Below are 20,911 nucleotides of genomic sequence, written 5' to 3'. Positions count from 1 at the left end.
GAGGATGACATTCTAAAAGTTAGAAAGAAAGAAAGGATGGAAAATCCTATACGGTGTTGCATCAAGCCTTCATGTTTTTCTTCTATAATTTTGATAGGGCTATGTGTCCCCCTATAACCTTTAATGTCCATTTCCTTTAACCCGATTGATAACCTTCATTTTCTACACCTCATATTTTGGTTGAGCCTAGCTCTGTTGTCGATACTAAACACCCAAACCTTTCACCCACCTACATGCTTCAATAGATTAAAATGAAAAAAGATGTTAGTTTTGATTTTGATGTTGATCTTGAAGTGGGTAGGAGAATATCTATGAGTTCTAGAAATAATTTGAAGTAGGGGAACCTTGAGGAAAAGTAGAAGTGCACCATTAGCTCAAACTTTTCTAGTAGTGGAAAAAGTATAAAAATCACCAAGAGGTAGAAAAGGAAGGTAGACCATGGTAAGTATATAGAGGATGATAAGGATGACATTGTGAATGGAGATCCTTAGATGAGTGGTGAATTTAGCCATATGGATAGCCAAATAAGCCCCTCTCCCTCTTATATTTATGATAACCTCACATGGGACACACATAGTTCTTAGGCAAATGTTATTAGAGGTGTCCATGGCGACTCAGAACTATTACCTCCCCTTCTCCTTAGAGTGATAAAGGGAGAAACAAAATGAAAGGTGGTGGAGATAACCTGAAGGTGTCTCTAGTGATTGGTACTTGAGGGTATGTTGAGGATAGGGTGGCACTAGAGGAGACCATCAAGAAACATATGAAGTGATAGGATACCCTTGACTAGAGGTTTTCTATTGTGACCAATTTAATGATCAAGGTGATGCACTTGATGACCACCACCCTTCACCTCTTACATATTGGAATTATGGCTTGCTATCTTTGCTAGAGTTTATACCACAAGCTCCCTATACCAATCCATGGAAAATGATTGGCTTTGCATGCTACTAGAGAAACTAGGTAAGGAGAAGAAAAAGTGCTATCTCTCTTGGTTTTGTATTTTGTTTATTTTTGTTAAGTGCTCTACCCAATTGGGCTTTTGTTTTAGATTATAAATGGGTTCTTTTTGTTTATACTTCTAATCATTACTATGATTATGTATATTTTTTATTACCAAACTGTTATTTAGCATATGGGCTTTAGTAATTATAGACTGTGGGATATGTTAATGTGGGAGTTTTTGATATTAAGAAAGGGGGTAGGATGAAAATGTGGTGTAAGTGACTTTCTGCTTTCTTTTCAACTTGTTTCTAGGCCAACACCCATTTTTGACTGCCTTTTAATATAAAAAACATAGAACTAAAAAAAGAAATTTAACTCAAACAAAATGAATTATCGATAAATATTTTTCAATGTACTAAACAAAATGCTACCCAAATGCTACAATTTTATCTCTTTGATTCTGGATAAAGAGAAAATGATAGAAGCTCTTCCAAATAATTTTCCTTCACGCTAGTTTGTAAGCTCATGTAAATTTTGTATTTGTAGTCTAAGCCTCCATTTTCGTATTGATTTGACATACAATTGAAAAGGTGAATACTAATTGTACTAATTGATAACATTTATGGTCGAACACTCAATCCTTTCAACACTTGAGTTACCCGAGAATCCTTCTATGTTGATTTAAAGAAACCAATCAAGCAAGGGTCCTACATACAATCCTATAAACTATCTTAGTAGACATTAATTCAGCATTATTATGCATTGAAGAACTACACAAGATAAATCAAAGAAGGCTAGACATATACGGTCTAAATAATGGAAAGAAATTTTACTTCTCATTTGGTTAATTGCCTAAACAGCTTGTGAATTATATGGCAAAATCTGTCATGTCATCATGAAAAGCAGATGATTCCTATAAACAATTCTTATTAAACCTAATCTTTGCTAGCTAAGTCGAAGACATGATGCAGGCCTATATATATATATATATATATATTTTGGATTGGTAGGCCATTAGACAGGAATAATAAATGATAAGCGAAACCACATGGAAAGCATGGGAAACCAAAGCAAAGAAGAAGGGGCGGGGGACATAGAGATGCCTTTTGCCAGGATTCCCTATTGTGTCTACCTGTTGTCCCAAGTCATAGTGAGCTGTATAAAGCATGCTAATAGGCAATGGAAGAGCCTAAGACACCAATAGAATCACAATCACAATCATCATCATCATCAAAGTAAGCAATACCCAATACAATGAACATGAGCATTGCCTTGCCTTCTTTGTCTCGGCTGTCCTCTATTGGGGTAGCCATGGCGCTGCATTCTCCTAGGAAGTGTAAGCGTAGATCAAAGAGTATGCCCTCAAGCCCAAAAGGGCAACCAAGTCTAACAGACACACTTGTAGGAGAAGTGGAAAGATTGGAGGAGTCTTGTTCTTCTTCCTCATCTTTTGGAGCAGATTGGTTTGCCCAAGCATTGCAGGTGGCGATCAATTGCTATTCCAATTTGTCGTGCATGAGAATAGACATGGAAGATGTTGGAAGCAAATGGGTCAACGCACATCTGGATGACATACTTCATCTGCTTGAGGCCTGCAATTTGTTGAGGGACAGCATTACAGAAATCAGGATACAACACACAAGTTTGCAGGTAGACCTACGTGGGCTTGGCCGTGATCTCACACCCTCTGCCCATGCCCTTGAGAGGACACGCACCACACTTTCCATTTGGTTGAGTAAGAAGAACGAATCACGCACCCAGCTGGAGAAATGCATGTCCATTTTGAGGAGAATGGCAGAGAAGCTCAACATTGAGGATAAAGCAGGAGTGGCAGAAGCTGCCATCAACATCAACCATGCAAAGTCCATCACAATCATGGTCTTCTCTGCACTTGTCACCGCTCTTTCATTCAAGACATCCAGCATAAGGATGCCGTCCGTTTCTCTGCCTACACATTTGACGTCTCTGCAACAAAAGGTCAAGCAGACATTTGAGATAAGAAAGAGGTCATCATCAACGTCAAGGTTCTTGCCGGAGTTGGAAGCAGCAGATATTGCACTTGGAGATCTCAACGATCTTCTTAACAGCAAGTCCAAATTGCAGCTCCCCTTTAATCTCTCTCCCTCCACATTGGCACTCAATCAGTTGGAGGCTTCCCTCCCACTCCTTGAGCAGAAAATCGACCAGCTATTCAAGTTTCTCATCTCTGCAACAGTTGCACTTTTGAATACCCTTTCTTCTCAGTGAACTCTTTAGAAGACTGCCAAATTTGTCTTTTAAACTGCTTGGGGCTTCCAAAATACATGTAATATAAGTGTATATTCAATACTACTACCGTGATCAAAATAAATTGATCATCGTGAATACAGAAAAGTAAGCATTCGTAAAAAAATTCCAGCGATTGTCCATGATCATGATTAAGTTTCTTTCTCTCTAGGTACATTGATTTACTGTTCTGTTATATTTCTTTTTGCAGATGAGTGACTTTCTACATTGAAAACAAATTTCATCTAAATATTTATCTTTTCGAAAAAAAATTGATGACCATTTGCATGTTTTTCTGAAATATGAACCATTTACGTTAAATACAAATCACCTCAAACCAATATATTAAATGGTACTTAATGGATGGCATGATTTAAGTTGCATTTATAAATGTAAGGTTAGTCTTATGTTGCATTTATTTATATGAGGTTAGTCTATGAGAAAACTTTTACACGCTCACTTCAATGTCTGGACTTCCAACTGGCAATTAGGAGAATGTACAGCTCTATATTATGTTGCCCCTGGGTGCAATACAAAGAGAAAAGATAGGTCTTTGCTTTGGAGCCTGTTCATACTTGACATGAATGGCTTAAACATTGCACATTAACACTTGATTTCTAAACTAAAAGTATTAAATAGTCAAAACTGACTTATTTTTTTGAATCTTAATTTCTTCCTTAATAAGTGATGTTTAAAGGTGGCTGCTATAAGAAGCTCAAACTCCATCATTGATGTTAACACCAACAAATTCTATTTAAACCCACTCTTCTTTTCAAATCCTCCAATCATTAAAAGCCATTTGAGATTATTCAACTCTTTGTGGAATAGAAAAGGAGAGGAAGTTGCCATGACCAACTTTCTCTATGCTCGATTCCAAGGCTTTCTCTCAATTTTTAGGGTTTGGAAATACAGCTAGGAAAGCATCAAATTTACTTAAATCTCCTACAATTTTCTATTTTTCTAGTAAAAAATGAAGGTTTTTAAACTAAATACCATTTGTTTCTAGTTCGTAGAAGAGAACACAGAATCATAGCAAGCAATATGGAGTTGGTAGGAGGAAGGCAAAAGAGAAGAAGAGTAGGAAGAGAATTTGAATATGGAGCGGAATAGTTTGGGGATAATAAAAATGTTTCCCAATTAAGGGAAAGTAAATTGAAATACAATAAACTTCCATCTTGCTCTCAAAACTTTTCTCGAAGATTCAAAATTCTTGTGTTCCTTATCGCTAGCAAACGCATTTAGACCAAAGTTGTGATGTGATTTATGTTGATATATACATACCCAAATTTCAGTGACAATAGGAGATTCATATGATGTTATGCTTTACTTTCTTCTACGGGCTTAATTTGATGATCGTATGGTAATATTTAGGTGTTTTTGGAAAAAAAAAATTATATTTTGGAAGAATATATATATTTTTTGATGGATAGTCCTTTTCTATTAATAAATAATATACTAAGATTACAATTCACAAAAAAGGGTCAGGGGATACAATATCACCCTTTGAGAGTTCACAGGGCCAAAGCCAAAATCAACAATTATTCATCAAAAAAAATATATAAGAAGAAACCCTCAGGCAACTAAAGTAGTTACAACTAAGTGGGTGGTTCATCTTGATCATGAGATCCCTAGTCATCCTTAGGATGGGCAGGAAGGCTGGGAATAGTCTAGTTGTCAGTAGCATCATCAATGGCCTGGTCAATATCCTTAGTATCAGGCCATGGAGGTGAGTTGCCCAATTCCAGGTGAAAGGGCCACCTTCTAGAAACCACACGTTGAGGCCCAAGAGGAGGAGCCACCAGGCCTGGGGACTAGCCTCTGTCACCATGGGGTCAAGGAAATTGAGAAATGACATGAACCACCATCATTATTACTAGGAGAGTTGTGGTAGGAAGCCTACGAACACGATGTATGCAAGCGATGACTTGAAGAAATGCACCCCCAGTAGTGGCCTTTGGGTGGTGTGGCATCAATCGAGGCATCTAGAGGCACTCTAGCAATAGTACAAGGGGAATTACCCGAATGATTAATAAGCTCTTGAAGGTAGACCACCTCCAGAGCCACCTTGTGGCTTGCACTTGTACCTACATCATTACATTATTGCAAATGCATTCTTTAGTGTACATAGCAATATTTATATCAAGAAAACCATGAGTGAAAAGAACAACATTTCTATCTTTTCATAGAGTGAATAGAATCTCCATCCTGAAAGTATGCCAGATTTGGGTAAATTTTTTGGGGATTCTAGTGGAATCACCCAAAATAACCATATGCCAAGAAAAGGGTTCAGGCCAAAATGGCTTAAAGAAATCATGAATCTAGTGTCAATAATTTTGAGCACATCTACAAAACCAGAATATATGCAAGAAAGACTTTGGTTGGCCACAAAATGGACACTAAAGATCTGAAACCCCAATATGCTTAAGTTGAGGTCCAAGGGGAAGACCTTGAAAAGCTAGGCAACAAGCAAAATGAGCAATCTTGGGTTCTATATTAGCACTCCAAACAGTGTCAAAGTGCTTTCTCCACCAAGAAAGAGACAATTGCAAATGTCATCTTTGATTAAGGGTATCCACCATCGATAGATGGGGAGAGAGCCATCAATATCCAAAACTTGGCTTGTAGTTGGTGAAGCGAGTGGTAGGATACCACTTCTAGTCAGTCCACCAAGGTGAAATAGACTGGATACATAGTTTATGAATTAAGTGACCTAGAATTGCATAAAGCAATAAGTCAAAAGTTTGCCGATTTGAGCGGACAAGATAGAATTGGACTTGCATATCTTCCCAAGATCTGAGACCGATGGAGGCCCTAGAGAAAAGATCTTTAGGAGTCTTGATGCCATGTTTGAAAAAAAGCAAAGCAATAGCACCTTGAGTCTTGGCTAGTGGAATACCCTGGATGGAAAATAGAGGAGACCACCAAATGTTTAGTTGGTTCAAAGAGAGCCCATCATAGAACTCATCACCAAACTAGTGAAGCCAAGGCTTAACAACTTCCCAAGATGTCCATATGCTCTTGATAATAAAGAGGCCTATATGTGTAGGGGTTCTCACATGATGAGAAGGGTTGAAAGCCAATCCCCTTCCATGCAAGTCTGTTAACAAGGAATCTAGAGGAGATGCAATGTCGAACTAGAACCTTCCAAGCTTCATCACTAGTGATGGCAAGAATAATCCATTTTAAACAAAGAGCAAGGCCTTGCTTCTATGTGGATAAAAGGCCAAGGCCTCTAGACACTTTAGGGATAGAACAAAAATCCCAAGCAACTCTATGAAAGCCATGATGGTTAGAACCAGAGGCCCAAAGAAAATCATAGAGTAGTCACTCTAATTTTTGATAGGAGGCTTTCAAAGGAGCCCAATAAGAAGAATAATAAACATGTGTAGCTGCAAGAACTTTAGAGCAAATCTGAAATTTTTCCACAAGAGAATGAGGTTTCATAAGCCAATAGTCTAGCTTCTTTCTAATCTTGGCAAGCACAATGTTCCATAGAACCACTGGAAAAGCTTGAAAGGAAAACGAAATGCCCACAAAGTGAAAAATCTCCCCATGTGTGACCCATTTCCATTCAAATTTCTTAAACCAAGGCAGAGCTGGCAAAAAGGACTGGTGATAACAAAGCATTTTATGCCATTGAATAGTAGAGCCAAAGGCTTGATAAAAAGTGTCAAGGCAAATCAAGGCATTATTGATGTTTTCTTCATCCTCCAAAAGAGTGAGAAAAGAATCATCAACAAAATGACCATTGACCAAATAGGAAGAGGAATCTAGCAAGAAAATGCTACAAACCAAACCAAAAGAGATAGAGTGGGCTAAAAAGTAACCAAACCCTTCAGCAACAAGAACATATAATGTCATAGCTAGAGGGAAACCCTACCTAATGGAATGAAAAAGTCCAAAAGCTTTAGGTTAGGAGTTATTGATAGTAAGGCAAGCATTAGCATCTCCAAAGAGCATCTCCACAAACTACATTAAATTGGGACTAAAACCAAGAACCTGGAGCATAGTCAAAATGAAAGGCCATTCAATCTGATGATAGGCTTTTAGTAAAATCAATTTTCAAAAAAATAGATGGCTGATTGGACTTGCGAGCCCACTCTATACCTTCCCAGAGAAAAATGATGTTGTCAAGAATATACATGGATTTGATAGAGCTAGTTTGCTTTGGTTGCACAATTAAAGGAATGAGATGGAGAAGTTTAAGAGAAATTGCCTTAGCAATAATCTTATAGGACACATTAAGAAGGGTAATGGGCCACTAGTTACAAATATCCTCAGTATCACTAGCTTCAGGTATGAATTTGATGTTTCCTTTGTTCATAATAGCTCCTAGGCTTTTAGAATGGTAGGCTTCAAGATAAACTTTGTGCAAGTCAAGACCAATATACTTCCAGAGGTGTTTGTGAAATTCATAAGGAAACCCATCACACCTAGGGGACATTTTATTAGCCATGGTAAAAACTACCTCTTTAAGGTCTCAGATTGTGAGAAGATGCTCATAGAAAGCATGTTTTTCAACCACTAGGTAGCTTAGAGTAATAGAAATACACTTTTTGAGGGCTTCCTCCCAAGCAACTAAATTTCCCTATGAAGAAAATACATTTTCATAATGGTGAACAAAAGCTTGCAGGATGTTAGAGAGATTGGAGAGAACAAAAGTGCTTTGTTTGACTTTTTTAATCCAAAAATTGGTATGATGTCCTCAAAGATCCTAAAAAACAATCCTTTAAAGCTTTGTTGCCAACCTCCAACCAATGAAGGTGAGCTTTGATTTGGGCCCCTCAAGCAGCATCATTATTTGCAACCTATTTTTCATGGTGTAGTTTGGCAAGTTGAATTTGTAAATCAAGATCAAAAGGGTTAAGGGTGAGAGCCTCAAAAGCTTTCTTGAGAGTAGTGGTAGTGGATTCATACAACTATCTTCTGAAAACCACCAACTGCCACCCATAGATGTGCATAAATTGAGTAGTTTTATTAATGGCATCATTCCACCTTTGAGCCCACCCTATCTAAGAATGTGGACGTGGCTCCAAATTCTAGAAATATAGGATATGAGCAATAGTGGAAGAATGCATCAACACTAATGTATTGAGGAAAAATTGAGTCCTACCAACTCATTGGACATCTGTATGCCACAAAATAGAAAAATAAATGGGATAGTGGTCAGATAACATCACATCTAGGAAGGGAATGATAGATAAATATCGATCCTCAGAATAGGATAAAAAGGATTGTGCAGTAACCATGGCATGATCAAGACATTTTAAAATGTAGTCAGAGCCATCTAAAAAGTTGGACCAAGTGTGCCAAACCCCACTATGTTGGGGGCGGTTAGTATTGGGATCAGAAAGGCCCAATTTATTATGCATGTAGTACTAGGCTTCCCTTTCCCCAGTGAAAAGGAAAAATGTCATCTTTGTCAGAGGCCAGCTCAACCATATTGAAGTCACCACACATAACCCAAGTAGTTGGAGGTAAGTTCTTAGCTATCCAGCCCCATAGTTGAGATCTTTCCACAACATCATTGGAAGTATAAACATTAACAACTCCAAAATAATGATTGTTAATACAAAGCAAAAGCCAAATGATTCGGTGCATGGGGTGAGAACCATGTGAAATAATAGAAAAATGAAGACGAGGTGACAAAATAGTAACTACACCACCTCTGCCAGAATTGTGTTGAGAGGAAAACATATGCCATCTAGCCAAATGACACAACATGCAAAGGAAAGCATGAAAGTAGAGATCTTAACTTCTTGCATATAGAGAAAATCTAAATTACCAAGTCTATGATAGGTATCCCTAATATAGTACTTTCTAGAGAGGTCTGTTAAACCTCACATATTCCATGATAAAAAATTCATTAAAATTGTTCCATATCTTCCTCATCCTCAAGAGAGTAGCTATTCTGCAAGAAAGTTGAAACTTGGTTGAAGCGAGAAGGAAAATCTTCTTGACTGATGGCCCAACATTTTTCCTCTAGTGTCTCAACATGTCTAGGATGACTGCGAGAATGCTGCACATTCTGAGTCACAATAGAGGAAGCAGCAAGAGGGATGAGAATCACAACTGAGGTGATTTAATAGATAACCATAAATTATTTGATGTTGTATTGGTGAAAATTTGAGAGGTAATTTAATAGACGGCCATAAATCTATCATGTATGAGAGAAAAATCATGTTGATATAACACTTTGAAGAAAACTTTTCAAATAAGGCACTGAATAAAATTGAAAGTGATTTGAAATTACTATGCATGATTTGGATAAACACATTATTATGATGTTGAATTGTCAAGTACATTCTATAGAAGTACAAAAAAAAGACTTGTAAGTTATCATATTATTAAATCTAATAATTTAACCATATAGAGTTTAAATGTTTAAGAGAGTACTTTTTGTTAAATTTGAATTTGAAATATTATTTGCACCATAATATTAATTTTTAAGTTTTATATTGATATTTTTGTTTGATCATGCTAGAAAATAAATTAAACTTAATATTAATGTTCTATATATGTAAAAACTAATTCACCATAAAAGTATTCAATAACATTGACTTGTATCATAGGCAAGAGTCTTCAAAACAATGGTAAATTGTGAGCCTCTCATCATAGGCAATAAAATAGTAAAGACATGCAAGTTACCATTTAAAAAATATGAAAGCCAGTGAGATCGCAATAGTTAGCATCCTTCCAACAAGTGGGGTGAAAGTGTGAATGAAACCCACAAGGGAAAGCTAAAAAGGATTGCCTTGTAATCAATCACCTATTTTTAGGGTTGTGCACCCACGTCAAAATTATTGTGGCAACCAATACATTTTAAAAACTAATGAGATATGAGATATGAGCATAAGAGGTGTGGGATAAGGTGTTTCACTTAGGGCCATATTGATGAATCAAGTATATGTATTTCTAATTGCGTCAAAGTTAGATACTAAGAAAATAGTTTAGGAGGTAAGAAATTATTGGCTAGAATTGAAAGTTAAGTGTATAATTATTTAAAGGGTTATCAAAGAGATGAGATATTCAAATAAATTCTACATCTAAGAAGGATTGCCTCACAATCAAATATTGTGGAAAGGAATTCACTTTAAAAAATAATGTTCAATAAGATGTGAGATTATGAGGTGTGGAATAAGGTGCACCTCTTAGTGCCCTTGTTGAGGAAGTAGGCATAATTATTAATAATACTATCATACTTAGATCTGCAAAGAAAATAGTTTAAGATGTAAGTTACTCTTATCTATAATTAAAAGATAATTGTGTAATCATTTAAGTGTTGGAGAGAGAGAGAGAGAGAGAGAGAGAGAGAGAGAGAGAGATTTCCACTTCATAAATAATTAAACTTTCTTTACAAGAGTTACAACAATTAACAAAAGAAAGGAATAAGAATTGAATGGAATATGAATAAGTCTCAATTTGAATTATAATCATAAAATTCCAAAGCTTACAAGTCCAAGCATGCAAGTTTAGTGGTAATGACCACAAGTGACAAAATATGTAGACTAATCCTTTCATAATATATTGAAATGCCTCTTGACAAACCATCATCTCTAGAGTAAAGGAGGTACTAGAGAGGTATCTCTAAGCCAGATTATTTATAAACAATCTATGTAATTGATGTACATAGGAGGCTTGAAGAGGAATATTTCAACATAAAAGATAAACATTCATTATGGACTTAGGAGAAACATATATTATGAAAGACACAAGTTTAGACTAAGCATTGCTAGAGGTTAATTTGAAGTCCACACTTTGAAATATTAATCACTAGGTTAAAAGAAATGGAATTATTTATACTAGTGAAATTGAGTCTAGGAGTCAAATTTTTTAATTGCAAGAGAGTGGAGAGAGTAGGAATCAATAAAAAAATATCAATTCTAGTTTTATTAGTATCTAAGGCTAAATAATTCAAGTACACTTGTGTTTCAATCTATCTCTTAATGTAGATGTGGGACCTGTTAATCATCAGATGACTATGAAGTCAAGTAAACTTGACAATAATATTAAGGCTTTCCAACTTTTTGTGGTTTCTAGTCCTCCTATATTAAATAAGATTAATCAAGTGAGGAAACTAAGATGAAATATTTAGTCAAAGATAATGAATAAGAAAAGTTGTTTTATACACCTCTTCTTCCACCTAGTCAACTATGTCATAGAATATATTAGACCACACAATATACCATTATTAAAAAATGAGATTAGGCTCATAATCCCCCTTCTTGATTTTATTTATTTCAACCATATAAAGATGACCCTAAGATTCCTCAAAATGTTCCCCCTCCCTATAGGTAAACTTTTGAAGTATCCTAGGATTGTAAATAAAGATCAAATTTATGGATCCTATACAACTATTTGAATTCTATAATCAATTTGATAGATACTCAACTTAAGATGGAAATAAATAAGATTAAGAAACTTAATGAGTTAGCATAGAAACTGGATAATTAGGGAATGATGGAGGAAAAAATTTATGAGCTAAAGGATATTACTTTTTTCAATCAAAAAATAGGAGATTCTTTATCCCTTGGAAGATCTCAAAAGGAACAAAAACTAGTTCAATAAAAGCTAGCATATGTAATCAATTTGAGTAAGAGGATGATTAGAATTATGAGTTTTTTCTTTCAAAACTCTCAAAGAGGAAATGGAATATATAGAAGGATCAAATGAGGAAGTGAAAATTTTATTCATAGTTTTATCTTAGCCTATAAAAGAAGGCCCCTGTACTATTCTATTTATATGTTATTCCATAAAAATGTCATTTATATATAGTCTTATGGATCTCAACAACAAATAGAAGGAGATTAATCTTCTATTTATATTTAATTTACTCTATTTTTTATTAGGGGAAAATTGGTTCTTGAGGACAATAAATACAAGATAGAAAAAAATAAAAATATGTTCAAAACATAATTCGATAACACAATTAAGAAAGACTTGAATTCCAAAAAGAAATAAAAAATAACGGATTGTAGACCATAGACTAAAGTATAATATCTAAGTGACATTGTCATTTTCCATGACTATATTCTCTTCAATATTCTTATCTTTATTCACTAAGCTATATAAAGTGGCCATGCCCTTAGTTTTGTACCATTTTAAAATGGAAGCACCCATCATTTAAGACCTTTTATCCCCCACTCTTTTGTGAAATTATGGACCATGGAAGCATTTATTCTCAATCAAGTTTTTTTCCACTCAATTCCTTCTTTTGTAATTTTAACTATGTATTTTTCATGAATTCAATGTTACCCCTTCTCAAGATTCCTAGTCTAGGTCAACCTAGTCCACCTATAAGGGTATAGGTCAACCTAGTCAACCTATACAGGTATAGGTCAACCTAGTTGACTTATATAACTAGCAACAATTGACTAGGTTTGATTTGTATGCCTAGAATGTTTCTTCCTAGGACCATGTATTTCTCAAGGATTCAATTTAGAAAATTGGATAACTCCACCAACATTCATTGTTTTTACAATAAAAAAGTAGCATTAAAGGAAGCTATGCACCTCTTTTCATTTCCACTAGACATAAAGAAGAAGCCACAAGTAAGTAAGGATAATTAAGCTATTAAATTTAATATATTCTCAACACTCTATCAAGAAACCATGATAATTTCCTCTTCAAGGTCTAGCATTTATTGGCCATCAAGGGAGGAGATCTTTATTTTAGAATTCATCATCTTCTTATTTGACACATATTACATCCATGTCTCCTTTATTTTGTATTGCTATGTTCATTGCGTTTGTGGAGATTTCCTATGTTCTTCATTGAAGATTGAATATCACCAACATTCAAGCATTTCAAAATCCTTATTACCAAGGGTTTCAATCAAGAAAGGTGAATATTTATATTTTCCTTACATCTTTACATGTTTTACATTTTATTTTCCAAAGAGTGAAGCTAAGAGAGAACTTTGAAAAATTTAGCCTAGAAAGAATAAGTCAACTTTGATTGTTTAACACTTTTAGTCTAGGAATCAGACCTTTAGAGTGTAATATTTAAACCATCCCAAGTAGATTGGAAAATTTGAGAGAACCCAAGAGGTAACAAGAATAGAGCGTTTCGAAGGCTTTCACCCATATACACAGTTTTACGTAGCATGTGGCATTATTTATAGAAATTACACATTCATGGGTTTCAATTGAGATTGATTATATGCAAAAACACAATATATAGAAACATTAAAAATGCAGCTGTAAAGAAGATAGTAACGATTATCAAACACGATGAGAGGAAAATCGTGAGTGCTCTATTTTTCTGTATTGCACAAGAGGTTGAATCCTCATAGCAGTATCAATACACAATTGTTACATGAATTTTTGAAGCCCAAGACTGTTTAAAAGGCCAATCTAGCTGCCTCGTCAATAATTTGTTGGGCATTGAGTAAGTTAGTGAGAAGAAAGCATGTTCAAGAGTGCAACTCTGGCAGAGATGAGAGAGTTGAATAGCTTGTTGATTTTGTCTTCGAGGAGGGGAAGAGCAGTCTCCAATTCATTGAGAGCCAAGGTGGAGGGAGAGAGGTGCAATTTGGACTTGGAGTTGACAAGATTGTTGAGATTTGCTAGTGCAATATTTGTTGCCTCTAACTTCTACAACAACCTTGATGACCTCTTTCTCATCTCAAATGCCTCCTTGAGCTTGTGATGTAGACAAGTGAAATGGGCAGGAAGAGGAAAAGATGGCATCCTAATGTGGGATGTCTTGAAGGAAAGAGCAGCGACGAGGGTAGAGCAGACTATGATGGTGATGGCCTTTGCATGGTTGATGTCGATTGTTGCTCCTACTTTGTCCTCAACGTTCACCTTCTCTGTCATTCACCTCAGAATGGACATGCATTTCTCTAGCTGGGCGTGTGTGTCCTTCTTCTTACTCAACCAAAAGGAGAGGGCGGTTTGTGCCCTTGCAAGGGCATACGCAGAGGGGGAGGGAGAGAGAGAAGGGCCAAGGCCGTGAATTGCTGCCTGTACACAAGCGTTCTACTTCCTGATATCCGCAATGGTGTCCCTTAACAAGTTGCACACCTCAAGAAGATGGTGTGAGAAATATCAATTAAAATTTAAACTCACAACTCAACCCTAAACCTAAAAAATTTTACTCAACACTTAAAAGTTGCTCGGCACATGAAGGTGCCGAGTGACAATTTTACTCGGCACTTAATGGTGCCAAGTGGCAGGTTGCTCGACACTTGATGGTGCCGAGTGACAAGCAACAAGTGCTGAGTGAACTTGGCACAAAGAGGAGCTCGACACTTGAAATGTCGACAGCAATAGATGCTGAGTATGCTCGGCTCCAAAAGAGATGCTCGGAAACAATAGATGCTGAGTGAGGTCGGCTCTAACTAAAGTTTATAACTTAGAAAAAATTCCAACGTGAATGCATTCACCATTAAAACCAGAGAGCTAAAGCTTTAAGCTTTCAAACAAATTTCTAAAATGCAACATATAAGCGAAGATCAATAGATTCAAGTAGGCTTTCTTACTTTCTATTCAATATTTCATTAAACTATTACAGAATTTGGGAGCATTCGGCTTCAACCAGAAAAGTCTAAAATAACCCTAAACTTATAATACTTCAAACTTCAATAAACTTTAGACCTGCAACTCTAATGGTTGCATACAATGGTGCCTGGAGCAATCACTACTTCAATAGGAAAAAAAACAAACAACAACAAACTCACAGAATGAACAGAGGAGACACGTACAACTGCAGGCACAAACTTCCTTCCTCTTCATTCTCTGCTCAACTCTACAACTTCTCTCTGATCTGCTTGATCTGCAAAACTCTATGCATGAATGAATGAAACATTCCTTTTGTCACATTCTAGTTTTCCCCTCTTTTCTAATTTCAAAATATCACCCACCGTATTTATGTTTTATGTCTGTTTTGCTGGTCGTGAGGTGGTAGGTGGGCATTTGGCTCCAGGGAAAAATGTCAACTGCTGTATTAAATAATCCAACACTCCCCCTTTGTTCCGAGCCAAACAAATAAATATCACAGCTGATCCACATCAACTACACCAAGACACTCTCTTAGGTGTACAAAAGATCCAATGCCTAATGGCTTAGTAAATATGTCTGCTAGCTGCTACTCAGACTTGCAAAAATCCATCTTGATATCCCCATTCTCCACCAGCTCTCTGATGAAGTGATATCTGATCTCAATATGCTTGCTTCTCCCATGGAAGACTAGATTCTTGGACAATGCAATTGATGATATGTTGTCACAATAAATTGTGGTTCCATCCTCTTGCCTTTCATTCAAATCTATCAAGATCCTCCTTAGCCAAATTGCTTGACATGCTGCTGCATTTGCTGCTATGTATTCAGCCTCTACTGTAGATTAAGCATCAATAAGTTTCTTCTTGGATGCCCATGAAATTGCACCCGATCCCATATGAAACATGTATCCGAAAGTACTCTTTCTATCATCTAAACTTCCAGCCCAATCACTATCAGTATAACCCTACCAACTTGAATTCATTTGATGTAGTATATAAAATTTCAAATCCCTTGGTACCTTTCACATACCTGAGGATCCTCTTTCCTGCTTGCCAATGGGAATCCCTTGGTGTTTCCATAAATCTGAAAATCAAACTTATTGCATGCATTAGGTCTGGCCGAGTTGCAGTCAAATACATTAAACTTCCAACCATACTCTTGTATAGTGTTGGATCCACTCTCTTTCTTGAGTCTTGCTTGCTCAATTTTAGACCTACTACTATTGGTGTGTGGGCTGTGTTACTGTTCTGCATTTTAAATCTTTCTAAGATTTTTCCTGCATACTTTTCTTAAGAGATGAAGATGCCATCATGTATTTGTTTTACTTCTATGCATAGAAAGTATTTTAAGAGACCTAGATCTGTCATTTCAAATTCAGTTTTCATGGCCTCTTTGAACTCACCAATTAGAGCTTTATCATTATCAGTAAAAATTAAATCATCTACATACAAGACAACAATCAATACATTACCATCTGCTGCCTTGATGTAAAGAGTGGGCTCACCATTGCTTTTGCTAAAGCCATTGCTCATCAAATATGAGTCAATCCTACTATACCATGCCCATGGAGCTTTCTTGAGCCCATAAAGAGCTCTCTTCAATCTATATACTTTGTTCTCTTCACCTGCAACTTCATAACCAGGTGGCTGCTCCACATACACTTCTTTTTTCAATACACCATTAAGGAAGGCGGACTTCACATCCATTTGAAATACCTTCCACTTGTGTTGGGCTGCAATTGCTATGATAGCATGCATGATTTTCATTCTTGCAACTGGGGCATAGGTCTCATCATAATCTCTTCCATATTGCTATTTGTAACCCTTGACTACCAGCCTTGCCTTATGCCTATCAATCTTGCCTTCAGCATTGCATTTGGTCTTATAGACCCATTTCACTCCAATCACTTTCTTTTTGGGTGGCAAATTAGTTAGCTCTCATGTCTCATTTCTTTCTATAGCATCTATTTCCTCATCCATGGCATTACACCATTTCTTCTCCATGATAGCTTCCTCAAAATATACTGGATCACTATGAGAAAATAATGCAAAATTAACACTCTCATCATAATCTTCATACCTTTCATCTTGGTATATCTCCCTAAGACTCTTGGTCTTTCTTGGTAATAGGGAGGACAGTGTGGGATTAGAATCTTCACTGTTGCTGCTTTGCCGACCAGCTCGGTCTTCACTGTTACTCAGCACTGACACTCGATCATGCCTAAAGGAGCTCGGCAATGTCTGAATCTGCTTGCCTTTTCTTCTATTTGCTCTTTCATTCTGTTCATTAGCATCTTCCTCACTCATAATTGGCACTTTACTTGAAGTGCTCGGTGACTCATCAGTTGGACCATACCAAGACTAATTTAAAAAAAATTCCACATCTCTTGAAAGCATCATCTTGTTGTTCAATGGGTCATACAATCTGTATGCCTTTGATTCTGGGCTATACCCTGTGAAAATGCATTTCACACCTTTATCATCAAATTTCTACCTTTGCTCTTTAGGCACATGTGCATATGCAACACATCCAAACACCCTTAAGTGTTCAACTGTCCATCTTATTCATGACCAAGCTTCCATTGGAATTCTATCATGGATTGCCTTTGTAGGACACCTATTAATTAGATAAACTATTGTTGCCACAGCCTCTCACCAAAATTCATTTGGGAGACCTTTCTCTTTCATCATGCTTCTTGCCATTTCAACAATGGTCCTGTTCTTTCTTTTAGCCACTCCATTCTGCTGTGGTGTATAGCTGGTTGTGAGCTCTTTCTTTATGCCATGTTTCTTGCAAAAATTTACAAAAGAATTGGAGGTATACTCCCCTCTTCTATCTGATCTTAGGACCTTGATATAGTGTCCACATTCTCTTTTAGCTTGGGCTTTAAATTCTACAAATTTATCAAATGCTTCAAATTTATTTTTTAAGAAATACACCCATGTCCTATGACTGAAATCATCAATAAATGTCATGAAATAAGTACTCCCCCAATGGAAGTAACTTGCATAGGATCGACTAAGTCAGTATGCACTAACTCTAATGGATATCTAGCTCTCCTAGAATTTTTAGAATTAAAGGGAAGCCTATGTTGCTTACCTAAAATAAAAGCCTCACACTTGTCACATGAATTTCCTATATGTGGCAAACCTTATACCATTCTTTTATTTGATAATAAATTTAAACTAGCATAGCCAAGATGACCATACCTGAGGTGCCACAACCGTGAAGGGTCTTCAATCACACTCCTTAGAGCTGATTGTGTGTGAGGTGTAGAACAAACTTGAGATGAGAAATATGTCTCTATCTTCAAAGGAAATATTCTATTCTTTGTCATCTGAACTGCTGCAACTAGGTTCTTGCTCCCATCCTTTTCATGAATGACACACGTGTCATTCTCCATCAGCACTTTGTATCCATTTTTAATGAGCTGACCAATGCTCATCAAATTGTGCTTCATACCATTGACAAAATACACATTTTGTATTTTCCTTTTCTCACCTTTCTTGGTGCGGACCATAATAGATCATTTGCCCACAACTGGTAGGATTCCATTGTTACCCATCTTAATTTCTGATTTGAAGCTCTTGTTAATGAATGACAAAAAGGTTTCATTACCACTCATGTGGTTGCTACATCCACTGTCGAGGTACCAAACCTCAGGGCTTCCTTCTTCACTAATATTACACATGATGAAGGCAGCAGCATTGGGTCCACTTCTCATGTTCACATCAGCCACATTTTCTTGTCCTGACTAATCATTATGCTTCTTCCAGCATTCATTTGCATAATGCCCATATTTATGATAGTAGTAGCATTCTACATTACTCTTATTTGAGTTGTAGTTTTTCTTACCTCCTCTTGAAGTATTTTGTGAGCTACTTGCTCCATTTGCTCTTCCTGAGCTTTCTACTATAGCATTTTTTTGTCCTCCATTTCCTTGGCCTCTGCCTCTAGAATTCCTGCCTGAGCCATTTCTTCCTCTCCCCCTTCCTCTTGGATTTGATTGAGCCTTGAATGCTTGCTCTTGGAAAGTAGAAGAAGTAGATCTATTGATCCTATGCTCATGGGTTTGAAGAGAACCCATCAACTCATCCATTGTCAAAACAGTGAGGTCTTTTGCCTCTTCTATGGTCATGACCAAATGGTCATATTTATGAGGTAAACTCCTCAATATCTTTTTCACTATCCTCTGCTCTTGATAGTCTTCTCCATTTGACTTCAATTGATTAATTACATTGGAGGTCCTTGAACTGAAGTCTGCAACTGATAAATTTTCCTTCATCTAAAGGTTCTCAAATTCCCTCCTTATATTCTGTAGCTTTATAGAGCAGACTTTATCAGTCCCCTTAAAGTTTGTCTCAAGGATATCCCAAGTTTCCTTTGCATTATTTGCTACTGCAATCTTTGGGAATATTGTCTCTGTCATTGCTGCTTCAATCAAGCTTAATGCTTTTGCATCTTTTCTCCTTGACTCTTTCAAATGAGTCTTATGTGCATTTGTGAGGGCAACATATTGAGCTAGATCAATCACATCATTGAATCCATTAACCACAAACTCCCACAAATCATTTGCAACCATAATGATTTTCATCTTCTTTGCAAATGTATCATAATTCTGTACATTAAATGATGGTGGTTGCTGTCATATCTTTCATGCATCTCCTGCCATGATAAATATCCCAAGAAAAAAAAATGCCCTAACTCACTTTGAATGTGGGGCCTCAAAGCTCTGATACCATGTGAGAAATATCAATTAAAATTTAAACTCACAACTTAACCCTAAACCTAAAAAATTTTACTTGGCACTTAAAATTTGCTCGGCATATGAAGGTGCCGAGTGCTAGTTTTACTCGGCACTTGATGGTGCTGAGTGGTAGGTTGCTCGGCACTTGATGGTGCTGAGTGACAGGCAACAGGTGCTGAGTGAACTCAGCAAAAAGAGGAGCTCGGTACTTGAAAGGTCGGTAGCAATAGATGTTGAGTATGCTCAGCTCCAAAAGAGATGCTCGGCAACAATAGATGCCGAGTGAGCTCAACTCCAACTAAAGTTTATAACTTAGAAAAAATTCTAACGTGAATGCATTCACCATTAAAACCAGAGAGCCAAAGCTTTAAGCTTTCAAACAAATTTCTCAAATGCAACATATAAGGGAAGATCAATAAATTCAAGTATGCTTGCTTGCTTTCTATTCAATCTTTTATTAAAGTTTTACAAAATTTGGGAGCATTCGGCTTCAATCAGAAAAATCTAAAATAACCCTAAACTGATAATACTTCAAACTTCAATAAACTTTAGACCTGCAACTCTAATGGCTACATACAATGGTGCTTGGAGCAATCACTGCTTCAACAGGACAAAAAACAAACAACGACAAACTCATAGAATGAAAAGAGGAGACACGTGCAACTGCAGGCACAAACTTCCTTCCTCTTTGTTCTCTGCTCAGCTCTACAACTTCTCTCTGATCTGCTTGATCTACAAAACTCTATGCATGAATGAATGAAACATTCCTTTTGTCACATTCCAGTTTCCCCCTCTTTTCTGATTTCAAAATATCACCCACTGTATTTATATTTTATGTCTTCTACTGGTCGTCAGGTGGTAGGTGGGCGTTTGACTCCAGGGGCAAACGTCAACTACTATATTAAATATTCCAACAGATGGAGTATGTCATCCAGATGTGCATTCATCCACTTGCTCCCCAACAGCTCCATCTTTGTGCTTGGCAGATTGGAATAGCAACTCACCAACACCTCCAACGCTTGGGCGAGCCAATCTGTTCCGAAACATGAGGAAGAAGAAGAACAACACTCCTCCAATCTTTCAAACTCCTCTGTGAGAATTGGGTGCCCAGACTGCAGTTGCAGGGTGGAGGGCATGCTCTTTGACCGACTATGGAAATGATGCTTGGGAGGAGAGTGGAGGGCCATGGCCGCCCCAAGAGAGGAGAGACGAGAGAGAGAAGGCATTGTAATGGAGATGCTCATTCTCTTGTGCTTTGCTTCCTTCTATGATAGAAGATGACTCTGATTCTGGTGATGTTCTGCCTGGGTATTAACATGATTTATACAACTCACCATGAGAGGTAGACACCAGGAGAGAATCTCGGCCACAAGCATCTTATTTCTCAAAAATTGGGTATGATAAAAGCATCTCCTGTCACCTGCTTCCTCTGGCTGCCCACGCTTTCCAT

The 20,911-nt window shown here is 36.9% G+C and overlaps 1 protein-coding gene and 1 pseudogene across 1 annotated transcript; one reads left to right on the top strand and one right to left on the bottom strand.

Moving 5' to 3' along the window:
* Positions 1-2,199: 2,199 nt before the first annotated feature.
* LOC149555086 (protein BPS1, chloroplastic-like) lies at positions 2,200-3,192 on the top strand. The gene has a single exon (XM_089829178.1). The coding sequence runs from the start codon at positions 2,200-2,202 to the stop codon at positions 3,190-3,192; it is 993 nt and encodes a 330-aa protein (XP_089685304.1).
* A 10,412-nt stretch (positions 3,193-13,604) lies between these two features.
* Positions 13,605-20,705, bottom strand: LOC149555085 (uncharacterized; annotated as a pseudogene).
* Between the last annotated feature and the right edge of the window lie 206 nt (positions 20,706-20,911).

The sequence above is a fragment of the Cupressus sempervirens genome, chromosome 5 (genome assembly GCF_028749045.1).
Source record: "Cupressus sempervirens isolate cs-2001-9-10 chromosome 5, ASM2874904v1, whole genome shotgun sequence".
NCBI lineage: Eukaryota > Viridiplantae > Streptophyta > Pinopsida > Cupressales > Cupressaceae > Cupressus > Cupressus sempervirens.
The sequence above is the reverse complement of the archived record's forward strand: the minus strand, read 5'-3'. Positions and strand labels throughout refer to the sequence as shown.